At 59.7% G+C, this 12,300-nt stretch overlaps 2 protein-coding genes across 3 annotated transcripts in view; both read left to right on the plus strand.

Annotated features, from left to right (window-relative positions):
* The window catches only part of IPO9 (importin 9), a 40,508-nt gene extending 39,470 nt beyond the window's left edge, over window positions 1–1,038 (plus strand). For both annotated transcript variants that reach the window (XM_047754572.1, XM_047754573.1), the window contains exon 24: window positions 81–1,038. In XM_047754572.1, the coding sequence (XP_047610528.1) occupies window positions 81–191 (111 nt within the window). In that variant the 3' untranslated portion in view covers window positions 192–1,038. The remainder of the gene's footprint in view (window positions 1–80) is intronic.
* An 8,472-nt stretch (window positions 1,039–9,510) lies between these two features.
* Window positions 9,511–12,300, plus strand: SHISA4 (shisa family member 4). Its single transcript, XM_047754616.1, has 5 exons — window positions 9,511–9,627; window positions 9,875–10,046; window positions 10,780–10,913; window positions 11,524–11,691; window positions 11,811–12,300. The coding sequence occupies exons 1-5, from the start codon at window positions 9,555–9,557 to the stop codon at window positions 11,855–11,857; spliced, it is 594 nt and encodes a 197-aa protein (XP_047610572.1). The 5' UTR covers window positions 9,511–9,554; the 3' UTR covers window positions 11,858–12,300.

The following is a 12,300-nucleotide window of genomic DNA, read 5'->3' on the forward strand; positions in this document are numbered from 1 at the left end:
GGTCTGAAGCCAGGCTTTGGGGCACAACGCGGGTGAGTGCCAGGAGCCCCTGCAACACCGCTGCCCTCCGTCCCCCACAGGCATATCTCACAGACTTCCTCTGCCAGTTCGCTCAGCAGCCCTGCTACGTCATGTTCTCGGGCCACCTTAACGACAACGAGAGGCGGGTTCTACAGACCATTGGCATCTAGAAGTCCCTCCTGGCCCGGCCACAATCCGTTTTGCAGCCCTCACTGGCCTTGAGGTGCACTTTCATCTCAGCCTGGAGCGGCCTCCTGACTCAGCCTGCGGTCCCTGCAGAGTGACACGGACAGTCCAGACCACACTCACCTGTGCTGTCGCTAGGAACGCCGCAACAAGGGACCTTCCCCCAAGTACCCTGAGGACACCTGTCTCTAGAACCTCTTCCTCCCCAGCTGTGCCCCCATCCCTGTCCCCAGAGTCCTCTGCTGGCCCGTCCAGAAACGCAGGGCCCGGAAGGACGGTGTGCTGTGGATGATCTTCCCGCCTCAGGGGCCCAGAAGTCAGACCGTTTGTATTCCAGACAGACCTGTGTGCTTTCAGAGGACATCGGATGTGATCAGACGGGAGTGCCCTTGAGAGAGGATGGTGCCCTCTGCCCTCCCAGAGGCAAGACCGGGTCTCGGGGGAGCAAGAAGAGGCAGCCCCGGGGACCGCCTGCTCCCTCGACGACACTAAGACTCCCGGCGAAGGACGTCACCTCGGTTCTGCCTCATCGCATGACACAGCCCCTCCCCTGAAGCTCCTCCTCTGTCCACCTGCACGCACACGAGAGAGCCAGACAGATGGCAGCCTGTTTTCCCTTTTTAGGAAAAAAAAAAAATGGAGGAAAAACAGATTTTTTTTAAAAAGTCCACCTGACCCAACTATATTTAATATGCCCGTCCCCACACGTCACCACGCAGCCTGACATTCAGGGGTCCCTTCCCTCGGGAATGCTCTAAAGTGGTTCAGTTGTAGCCCTCAAATTTGCAATGTGTATTTTTCTAGGAGAGTAAAGCAATCTTTACAAATGAACTTAGTCTGCATGGTATGAGGTGTCTCGGCACCTCTGCTTTCCGTTCCTTCTGGAAGGAAAATTCAAGTAAGCGGAGAGGACTAGGTAGAGCCTCCTGTGTAGACACCACCCTCCTGTGCTTTAGCGAACCTGGTGCAAACGACGCCTAGAGAAATGACACCATCCAATCGGGTGTCATGAAGGGAGGCCCCTTCATGGGGAATTTAGTCTGTCATGGGTTCAGAGAGTAAACAAGGATGAAAAATCACGGGGAGGAAGGCCAACAGCCCAGCGTCCCTTTGGGGTAGCGCCCACTTCTAATAGTGACAAGCTATTTCTTCAGGTCGGTGGCCTCCCTGGCAGGAAATGGCCTACACAGCGAGCTTTACTCTGTTCCCAAGGAGGAGCCCCTACGGACCCTGCTTCCACAGGACTTGTGGGAGCCTTGGTCCCAGAGTCGCCCCTCTGTGAGGGGGCCCTGAGGGCACGTCCACAGGGCCCCTGCCCACGGCTCTTTCTCCAGGACAGGGGCTGCTCTCAAGGTAGTGCCCATGGGGTTCAGTGTTCCAGGTCCCACAGGGCCAGGTCACCTCTGGCTCGGCACAGAAGGGCAGCCTTGTGCCAGCAGCGCAGGACTGCTGAGTTGGGGAAGCCGGGGCTCCCACGCAGACTGGCCTGCTCCTCAGAAACCTTGTCACAGTGCCACAGTGACCCTTGGGCCAGGGTCCCTCCGCCCTGCTCTCCCTGTACTGGTCTTGCAGGGGACTGACCACCCCCTGCCCCACGGACCTCGGCCGTGGCTGAGTGCGGGGGAGGGTCTCCACCCCCTCATCGGGAGGACCTCCTCAGTTCCCAGGACGCTTTCCCGCTCAACCCCTACACGAGGACCCGGGCGACGCGGGCCCACGAGGAAGAGGGTTCAGAGTCGACGTCTGCTGTCGGAGCAGGCAGTGGGGAAGACCTGCTGGAGGCCACTTCAACTCCAGCTCCTCCCCTGGGTCCTGTCTTTTTGGCCAAACAGAACGAGTTTCATGTAGAAGGGTCAGGCTACCTAGTTAGGAGTTGAGTTTGAACTAAGACCCTTGCGGATCGGCACTCCCTGGTGGTGCCGTGTCACCGCTGTGGTTCAGGGTCAGGCCGAGAACATCCTGTGCCTTGGGTGTGGGAAAGAGGACAGCTGGGGAATAGTAAGAGCACTCGGCAGTCTTGAGATTCTTCATGTCCCTAGACCCCGGGGGGCAGCAGCTGGGATACCAGAAGTGACGGGAGGGGAGTCGATGAGCTCAGGTCACAGACCCCCAGCGGCATCAGTTGGGCATCGCGAGCCCACGGTGACAGCGTAATGGACGGGGTTTCCTAGGTGTTCATCGCGGGCTTCAGAATGAGGATGTCAGTTTGGCCTCGGTGTCACAGACTAGGTGGCATCTGGGCAGGGTAAAATCAGAAGTGTTGGCAAACTGGCCACCGGCTAGCAGACGTGATTAATCTATTGTGGGTGGTTTATGACGTGCCCAGGCCAGGGCTCTCGCCATCCTCGGCCCCTCCTTTGAAAAGAGGATTTGAGGCCATGTACAGAAGAAACGGCTCCTGGACAAGGGAGAGATGCTGATCAAAGCTTCAGATGACGGGGAGATCTGGGAAGGATGGTAATCCAGGATCCAGGCAAACATCTGCAAGCTGTGAACGTGGGCAGGTCCTCTGGGGCTGTTTTCAGAAGTGTGGGTGGACAGGAGTGTCTGGAGAGGGAGCACAGCACCCGCCTGTGTGCCAGGAGCTGCTCACGCATCCACGGAAGCACAGCGGAGGCCGAGGCAGTGGGCCTGCGGCGCTCCGTTCTGTTCTGGGGCCCGAGAGAGAAGAGGCCCTTTGCAGGAGGAGGGGGACACGCCATGTGGAGGATGGGCCCTGTCCAGGAAGGAAGCGGAGGGCAGGGTGATGGCACCCACCGCTCCAGAAGCTTGAAGCCTTGTCCAGTCAAAGGCGCTAGCCAGGCGGACCCGTGGCCACCAAGGGGATGGTAACACAAAGCCCATTTCTGGCTTCTCTCTGTCCTGTTCCAGCAAATCTCAGGCTTCTCGAACGTGCAAGGCTGTTGGTGCTGCCCCCAGGAGCCAGTCTCGCAGGGGGTCAGAAACTACAGTGTACGTGGGGCTGTGTTCTGGGCTTAGCCCCCACCGCCAGTAAAAGGGTGTGTGGGGTCAGCGGTGGGCAGAGATTGTGGCAGTGCTAAACGCCCTGCCGCTCTACATGTCACTTGCTCATCTCCTTAGACCTTCTGCAGTGGCCCCTTGCACGTGGCGGGGGAGGGGGCAGGGGCAGCCCTGGTATACGCAGCTCTCTGTACCCGGGGATCCAGCCACCCGCGGATGGTGTAGTCCCGTCGTATTTACCAGTGGAAAAACCTGTGTGTCAGTGGACCTGCGTTGTTGAAGCTCTAACAACCCCACAAAGCAGGTGGTTGTGTTCACTCAGCTACAGGCTGATGAGGCCGAGGGGCAGAGATGCTAAACATCCCCAGCTGAAGGTCACCCAGCAAGAGTTGCCTAACCCGCGTGGGGGGCACTTCCTGCCTCCCTGTGTCCCCCATTTGCCAGGAGATGGGGGTGGGGTGGGACATTCCAGAGAAAGGAGAATGTCGGAAAAAAACCGCAGTGGAATGGAATTGTGATTGCAGAGCTTAGGAGCAGTTAAGAGTACTGGCACTTGTGGCACATGGGACACAGCCAGGAATGAGCTGGAAGTGCCAGGAAAGACCAGCTGGTTGAAGGTCCTGCGAGGCCTTTTCTTCGGGGGTGGAAGACCCCTCGGAGGTCTACCTGGAGAAGGGATGTGATGAGGTTTGCATCAGAGTCCAGTGACCAGAGGGTGACTTGGGAGCCGGGAGCAGGGTGCACGCTGGTCTGGCAGCAGCAGCCACAGTGGGGGGCGGGGAGGGAGCCTGGACCAGGGTGGTAACAGGAGGGGGTGGAGCGGAGGCGGGCAGACAGCCGCCAAGGGACAGCGCCCAGGATGGCGGCCCTGAAGGGTAGGTGCTGCTGAGGGTCCCTGCCCATCTGTGGAATCGTGGAAGCGCCCGGCTGGAGGCTGGACGCTGAACTGGCATCATCCATCCTGGCAGGTGCCCATTCCCACTGGACCCTAACAGTGCTCATTGGGATTCCAGTAGCCAAACAGCCAAAAGTAACTGTTAACAATAAAATTCCAGGAGTTCCCTTTGTGGCTCAGTGGTTAACGAATCCGACTAGGAACCATGAGGTTGCAGGTTCGATCCCTGGCCTTGCTCAGTGCGTTAAGGATCCGGCATTGCCGTGAGCCGTGGTGTAGGATGCAGATGTGGCTCGAATCTGGCATTGCTGGGGCTGTGGTGTAGGCCGGCAGCTACAGCTTCGATTAGACCCCTAGCCTGGGACCTCTATATGCCATGGGTGCAGCCCTAAAAGGACAAAAGACAAAAAAAAAAAAACAATAAAATTCCAGAGTTTGTGAGTTATTTACCATTCTCTGATGGACTGTACAGGTTCAACATCATCCATGCAAAGGACCTCATGATCCAGTTCTTTTTTTTTTTTTTGAGTAAGTGAGAAAGGGTGACATTCCTGTTGTGGTCCTGAAATTCCAGGTCACACTAGGTCTTGCTGTGGTCCACCCACAACAGGGGACTGGCCAGGGCTCCAGTCCTCTAATACCTACCTCGGGGCTGTGGTGATGAGTAAAGAGGAAGGAATTAAAGAGCCTCGGGTCTGGAGAGTCCTCACTGTCACCCTCCAGTCGCTGGGAGCTGTTTGGCAGCCTCTGTGACTCACTCACTGGGCTAGAGTGACTCAGTTCAGCTTCAGATGCCACTGCTGACGGGCGTCTCGGGGAGCCTGGGGTGGGTGGGGGCGGCTCCACGAGGACTCTGCAGCACCCGCCAGGCAGAGCTTTCCGTGGTTATCTGTGTGACATTAGAAGGGATCCATGCATTCATTTGCTTTCACTAGGCTCCAATTATTCCAAGAACACAGCCCAGTTCTTCACACGTTTCCTTGTCTTCATTGCTTCCGCAGGAAGAAAGCAGAACAGTTAGGATAACCTGCTTCTGGGTCCTCTGCTGGAAGCCTGTGTGAACTGAGATTAGGCCCAGGGTCTTGGAGGAAGAGAGGGAGACAGAAAAGGGGAGGGGCCCCAGAAGACAAGGGACAGCAGGGGGGCCTGTGGGTGGTGAGACCCCTGTCCTGATCTCGGCGGGGCACTTGGAGATGAGAGGCCTGGACATGGGGCCGCATAAGCCGAGGCCACTGGATTCACAGCCCCTGGGCTGGAATCAGCAGAGCCTGAATGGACAAGGCTGTAGCCCCCCCACACCCCGTGTTTTGCACTGTGCAAGGCCCCAGAACCTGATCCTGGCAGAGGGAGCAAACCATAGTGACAACAGACTGCACACACCCCCACCCCGCAGCTGGCAGAATGCTCAGTAGGATCTAATTTGATTACAAGAAAACGAACTGGCATTTCTCACACATCTGGCTTTAGGCTGCATTCCTCCCTGGCGTGACTGCCTCGCCACCCCCAGCCCTGCGCACCGAGTCAGGACAGGCATTAGGGCCAGTCCGCCGGGCCTGCCAGGGACCTGCTGCGTGACCTGAGTCAGGAGAGCAAAGGACCAGAGCATATCTGCCAGTTCGCCTGGGGCTCTGGTGGCTTTGACTGAACCCTAGTCCATTTACAAGTGAGGAAGCCCAGGCTAGAGGGGAAGGGGGCGTGGGCTCTCCCGGTTGGCAGAGCCAGGCCTGCCCTGGCTGGCATTCAGAGCACAGACTGCATCCTGCACCCGGCTCGGCCGTTCATCTGCTGGGCAACTCTGGGTGCGCTGCTTAAATGACCCAGGAAAGTAAACAGTGGTCGTGTGTTTCCTGGGGGTGACTGTGCAGGGCTGCCTCGTGGGAAGGCCAGTGCGATTCTCGCCGCTTAACCTGCCCTCAGGGAGCTGGGCTCAAGGGGAGTGACAGGCTGTTCCCATCTGTGCAGGTGGCTGGCACAGCACTGGGCTGAAACACACCCCGGGTGCAAAGGGCCAGTGGAAGGCTGAAGCCTGTGTCCCCAAACCCTTCCCAGGAGAGGGAGTGGGGACAGACAGAGGAGGGCTGTAAACAGAGCCTTCTTCCTCTCTTACCCTCTAGATCCCAAAATAACACTCATCTGCCCCCACCCTGCCCAGCGGGCAGAGCTGCAGACTGAGTAAGATGCCATTTAAAGATAACCTGGCTCTTCCCCACCCCCGCCCCTGTCTGCCCCACTGGCTGGGCTGGGCTCCTGGGGCCAGGCCCTAGCTGGACTGAGACACTGCTGCTCCCCTACCAGAGCCAGCTGGCCCCCTGAGGCCCTGGGACTCTGCAAAAAAGCAGAAGCCTGACCTTCTGGGAGAGAAAGCCCTGCAGAGGCATTGATAAGATCCCTCTGGAGAAGGAGGTGGAGCTGCAGGGAGCTGATTCCCCACTGTCCCCTCCCCTGGACCCCACCCACCAAGAGGACAAACACAGGAGACAGCCTTTTTTTTTGGCTTCTTAGGGCTGTACCCGAGGCACATGGAGGTTCCCAGGCTAGGGGTCCAATCAGAGCTACAGCTGCCCACCTACACCTCAGCCACAGCAACGCGGGATCCAAGCCGCATCTGCGACCTACACCACCGCTCACAGCCACAAGGATCCTTAACCCACTGAGCGAGGTCAGGGATCGAACCGGCAACCTCATGGTTCCTAGTCAGATTCATTTCTGCTGCACCACGACAGGAATTCAAAGGAGAAAGCCTTTTGTTTACAGCAAGAGAGATTCAGGCTAGACACCAGGAAAAAGTTCCTGATGAAGGAGAAATGTTTGTTTACTCTGGGGCAGTGGGAGCCAGAAGATCCTGTTGCTTTTTTTTTTTTTTTTTCCTGGCCATGCCCCTGGCAGGCAAAATTCCTGGGCCAGGGATCGAACCCAGGCCACAGTGGTGACACCACCAGCTCCTTAACCTGTTGAGCCACCAGGGAGCTCTGAGATCCCGGTCCTTCGGTGTGGTGAGATCCCATCACACAGAGGACAGGGTGTGGTAACCTATCTGGAGGGGGACGGGGGTCCCCTTGGGGTGCTGCCGAAGGGACGACCAGTGGCCAAGAGGACGAGGGAAGGTGGTTACTCCGATCTCAGAATGGACTGGCAGCAGGGTGGGCAGACCCTGGGGCCTGCGGGGGCCTGGGCAGGCTGCTCTGATTTGAAGAAGAGCATCAAAGAGGCTGGAGGAGGCCTGGGCTGGTCACTGGTCGCAGCAGGAATGACTCAGCAGAGCACTCCCACACCGCCCAGGCCAGGCCCAAACCGGGTCACAGGCACAGCCAGCGCCCCCCCTCCACCTGCTCCCCACCCCCACCCCGGACCTACCTTCCTTCCCACACATCCTGTGGGGCTGAGGGCAGGGCACCAGCGATTCCTGAGGACGCGCTCCATGCCAGGCCCAGCACTTCAGACCTGTTTGAGGAGAGGCAGGAGGTGGCTTTGAAGTCACAAAAGTCCCATTCCAAATCCCGGCCCTGGGAGCTGGAATTAACTTCCTCCGACCCAACTCCATCTGCACAGTGGGGCCAACTCACTTGCAGAGTTATAGCTGCTAGTGTTATTGTCATCATAGTCCAGGCCCCCAGGGAGAGTGTGCCATGTCCGTGTGGCCGTGTTCGGGGCCAGCGCCGGAACTGCTGTCCTCTTTTCGATGATAGCCATTCTGATGGGTGTGAGGCAACATCTCTTTGGGGTTTTGGTGGCATTTCTGGGATGATTAGTGACGCCCAGCATCTTTTCATCTGTCTGTGTGTCTTCTTTGGAAAAATGTCTATTCAGATCCTCTGCCTTTTTCTCTTTTGTCCCCGCCCACAGCGTGTGGAAATTCCAGGGCCATAGCAGGGATCTGAACCACAGCAGTGACAACCCTGGACCCTTAGCCCACTGAGCCACCAGGGAGCTCCCTAGATCCTCTGCCCATTTCTTTCTTTCAATCTTTCTTTCAATCTTTCAATCTATCTTTCTTTCTTTCTTTCTTTCTTTCTTTCTTTCTTTCTTTCTTTCTTTCTTTCTTTCTTTCTTTCTTTCTTTCTTCTTTCTTTCTTTCTTTTTCTTTCTTTTTGTCTTTTTAGGGCCACACTCGCAGCAGACGGAGGTTCCCAGGCTAGGGGTTGAATTGGAGCTGTAGTCACTGGTCTCACCACAGCCACAGCAGCACCAGATCCGAGCTGTATCTGAGACCCACTACAGCTCATGGCAATGCTGGATCCTTAACCCACCGAGTTGAGACCAGGGATCAAACCCACATCCTCATGGAGACTAGTCAAGTTTGTTACCACTGAGCCACAACGGGAACTCCCCTCTGCCCATTTCTAATCAGATTGTTTGTCTGACGTTGAATCGTATGTGCTCTTTATGTATTTTGGATATTAGCCTCGTATAGCATATATCGTTTGCAGATAGCTTCTCTCATGAGGTGGGGGAAGTCACTTGGATTTAGCATGCCTCCGCCACTCACTGCCTCTGTCACCTGGACACTTTAATAACTTCCTTGAGTCCTAGTTTCTCTGTCTATAAAAGGGACTGGCAACACCAGTGAACCTGGTTTAGCTCATGGGATTGTGGGGAACCGCAAATGAGGGACATGTCCAAGCACGCTGAGGGCTAAGGGAGGCTATGGATTTTCTCCCCAGAAAATTTTGGTCCCCTGCATGTTCCCGGTCCGTGTGGCCCTGCAGTAGGGGCCTGGCCACCAACACACAGTACAAACTTAGCAGGAGACTGAAAGAGGTCTTGCTGTAAGGAACTCTGGCCCTGGCTCTGCCCTGCTCTCCTGCAGCATCTCTGCGGGGCTGCTCTAGAAGAAAGGGGTTTTCACCCTCAAGGCCGTCTGACTGGATGGGTCCCAGGTGGCCCCAGCGGCCAGCCACCCGGAAGCGTGAGGCCATAGGCTGGCGCATGCCAGCGCTGACCACTTGGAGGGGGAAGGGGCCGCTCAGGGAGCCAATGCAGCTGGCAGGGTCCAGGCCTGTGGGCTCGACGGGGACAAAGCTGCTCTGAGCTGCCTCTCAATGGGCGCCTGTGTTCCGCGGTGGGGGCAGGGTGCTCCGGGCCTCCTCCTGCTCCTCCCCGCCGCCGCAGGACGTCTTCGGCTGGACACTGGGGCAGAAGAGGTCCCGCACAGGGAAGGTCCGCGTCGGCCCCTCTGCCTGGGCTTTCGGAGATGGCACCAGGATCAGGGCTTATGGGGCCCAGGACGCTGATTGGGCCGAGGCAGGGGGCGGGCCCAGGCCCGGCGGGCCCCCACTGTGCCCAGCCGCTTGGTCGCGGGAGCCCGCGCGGGGCGTGGCCAGGGGCGTGGCCGGCGTGGACCCCGGACGGGCGGGGCGCGGGGACAGATCACCGAGGACCAGCCGAGCCCGCCCCGAGGAGGCGGGGAGGAGCCGGGCGGGCGCGCTGGCCCCGCGGAGCTGGGCGGCCGGCGTTGTCCTGCGCGCCCGGCGGCCGCTCCACGCGCCCCGCTATGCCGCCCGCGGGGCTCCGCGGGGCCGCGCCGCTCGCGGTGATCGCGCTCCTGGTGCTGGGGGCGCCCCTGGGTAAGGGCCGGGGGCCGCGGGCGTGGCGCGCGCGGGGGAGGCCCTGGAGGAGGCGGCGCCCGGGCGTGGCGGGGTCCGTAGGAGGGGAGGGCAAGAGTGGGCTGACCCCGGGGGAGCCGCTCCAGGCAGAGGCCTCTGGGCTCAGGGACCAGGGCAGACCTTCGGGTGGTGAGAGTAGGGCGCGCGGGAGGGGGGCAGCCAGAGACCCGGCCCGGTGGCCACTGGGCACCCGCACCCCTGCCCGCAGCGCTAGCCGGCGAGGACTGCCTCTGGTACGTGGATCGGAATGGCTCCTGGCAGCCGGGCTTTAACTGCGAGTTCTCAACCTTCTGCTGCGGGACCTGCTACCAGCGCTACTGCTGCAGAGACCCGACCTTGCTCATCACCGAGAGGCAGCAGAAGCACTGCCTGGCCTTCAGGTGGGCTCCTCCCCTCCTTGTCCACCTCCACATTCTTAGCCCAGACCCAGGCTCCGGCTAGGGGACAAGGCGAATCTTGAGTGTCCAGCTTGGGAATTCCAGGAGGGGCCGTTAGTAAACACGTCAAGTGCTGGTGGGGCTGAGCCCTCCCCTTGGCCCTGCCCTGGCTGCAGAGGGAGGGTGCAGGGTCAGCCCCGGGGCCGGTGTCGTTCTGCCAGGAAGGCAGGAGACCCAGTCTCATGCCTCACTAGCTGCGTGGTCTTGCAGAAGACACGTCCTGGGTGGGTCACTTTCCTCTTCATTGAAACGAGGCAGGGACGGGGGGCGGGGGGTGCCACAGTTAGTGGTTTTCCAACGTCTTTTTGAAGGGGCCTGCTGACATACAAAACAGGTACAAGAAGACCGATTGCAGTGGGATTTTAAAAAACAGCTCTGGATCATTGCCCAGGGGACTTGCAGGGCTCACGGTCAGAAGTCTAACCAGTTAAGTTGCTGCCGTGGGGCGCCCATTGCAAATCCCCAGAGGCCACTCGCTGGCCAGCAGGCGCCTGGCCTTCCGGGAAGCGTGGTTCCCTAAGATCCCCTGCGGGGTTCCGCAGAGCCCACCAGGAACCCCAAATCTCAGCTCTCTGTGGCCCCCTGCTGGCCAGGAGTCCAAGCACAGCTTTCAGGTCACCCTGTGAGGACTTTGTGCTTGAGGCTTGGAAGGTGAGGCACGCTTCTCTGTCTAAAGCCCCAAGACCATAGCAGGCATCGCTTCTGCCGTGATCCTCTTCGTGGCTGTAGTCGCCACCACCATCTGCTGCTTCCTCTGCTCCTGCTGCTACCTGTACCGCCGGCGCCAGCAGCTGCAGAGCCCTTTTGAAGGTAGGTGCAGGGCTGGGCAGGTGCACCCCAGACAGGCCTGCTGAGCCCCCGGGTGGGCACCGGAGCTCCAGGAGACATGATTCTGTCGCATGTGTCCTGGACTCACCGCCTGCCAGCTTGTCACCCATACACAGGGACGTGCAGGGGCACATGTGAACACTGTACCCGTGTGTGCCTGTGTTGTCTGGAGGCAGCGAGTGTGTGCACGGGCTTGTGGGACTCTCAGGAAGCGTGTGTGCAGGGGCTGGAGTGTGAGCGTGTGGATGGGCTGGGTGTGCAAAGGGCATGTGGCTGCGCCTATGCCCAAACCTGCTGGGCAGGGGTCCATGCCAGAGGCCCCCTTGGGGCAGGCTTGCTAAGCTGCAGGACTCCAGCCCCCAGCTGCCATCTCCTTGCCCAGATAGCACCTTCCCCAGGGCTGTGCCCCCAGCCCTCGAGGTCCCCAAACCCCAGCTGAGGGGAGCAAAGTGCTAACCGCAATTGACCCTCTGGGCTACCTGCAGGCAACCCGCTGGCTCTGATCAGCAAGGTCTCGGAGCAGAGTTGGCTGGGCCGGCCCTGCTTCCCATGGAGGAGGCGTTCTAAGTGAGGCTCCTTGTCCCCCACCCAGGCCAGGAGATTCCAATGACAGGCATCCCAGTGCAACCAGTGTACCCGTACCCCCAGGACCCCAAAGCCGGCCCTGTACCCCCCCAGCCTGGCTTCATGTACCCGCCTAGTGCTCCTGCGCCCCAGTATCCGCTCTACCCGGCGGGGCCCCCTGTCTACAACCCTGCAGGTAAGCCAGCCTGAGCTCTCGCCCCACGCCCGCCCCTCTTTGTCTCGCGTGCCTGCCCCAGACTTCCAGGCCTGCCCTCCTGTGCACCCTGACCCCCACCCTGTCTCCTTGGCTTGCAGCTCCACCCCCCTACGTGCCCCCCCAGCCCTCCTACCCAGGAGCCTGAAGAGCCGGCCGTGGTGTCTCTGCCATCCCTCAGGGGCGCCTCCCTCTGGACCTCCGTGTGGCCCGGGGGGCGGGCAGGGTCCTCTTCTTGCCGGGCCCCAGACCGAGCCACACCCTGAGACCTTCTGGGAACAGAGCCCCAGGAGGAGGAAAGGAGCTGAGCTGGAACTTGGCCGTGAATAGGGGCGGGTGGGGGGCTTGACCTGCATTCACCGTTTTAACCGGGGCGATGGAAGGACGGGAAAGCCTGGGTCATAGCCCCTGCTTTCCTCCTCCTACCAGGATGTCGGTGGCCGGCCAGAAGGCGGGGCCCCTCCTGCCTGCCCACATGGCTGGGGTGGGGCTGGGGGGGACTCCACCAACGGGGGATGGAAGCCCTCCTCCTGGCCGCCCTTCCCCCCAGGGCTAAGGCCTGCTGGATTAAAGCTGTCAACTTGGGACTCA

The sequence above is a fragment of the Phacochoerus africanus genome, chromosome 12, assembly GCF_016906955.1.
Source record: "Phacochoerus africanus isolate WHEZ1 chromosome 12, ROS_Pafr_v1, whole genome shotgun sequence".
In the NCBI taxonomy this organism is placed as follows: Eukaryota; Metazoa; Chordata; class Mammalia; order Artiodactyla; family Suidae; genus Phacochoerus; species Phacochoerus africanus.

Coding starts and splice junctions, on each gene's coding strand:
- SHISA4 (XM_047754616.1), top strand. CDS start 9,555: ATGCCGCCCGCGGGGCTCCGCGGGGCCGCGCCGCTCGCGGTGATCGCG. Junction 10,047..10,779: donor AAGCACTGCCTGGCCTTCAG/GTGGGCTCCTCC, acceptor CTCTGTCTAAAG/CCCCAAGACCATAGCAGGCA. Junction 11,692..11,810: donor CCCTGTCTACAACCCTGCAG/GTAAGCCAGCCT, acceptor CTTGGCTTGCAG/CTCCACCCCCCTACGTGCCC.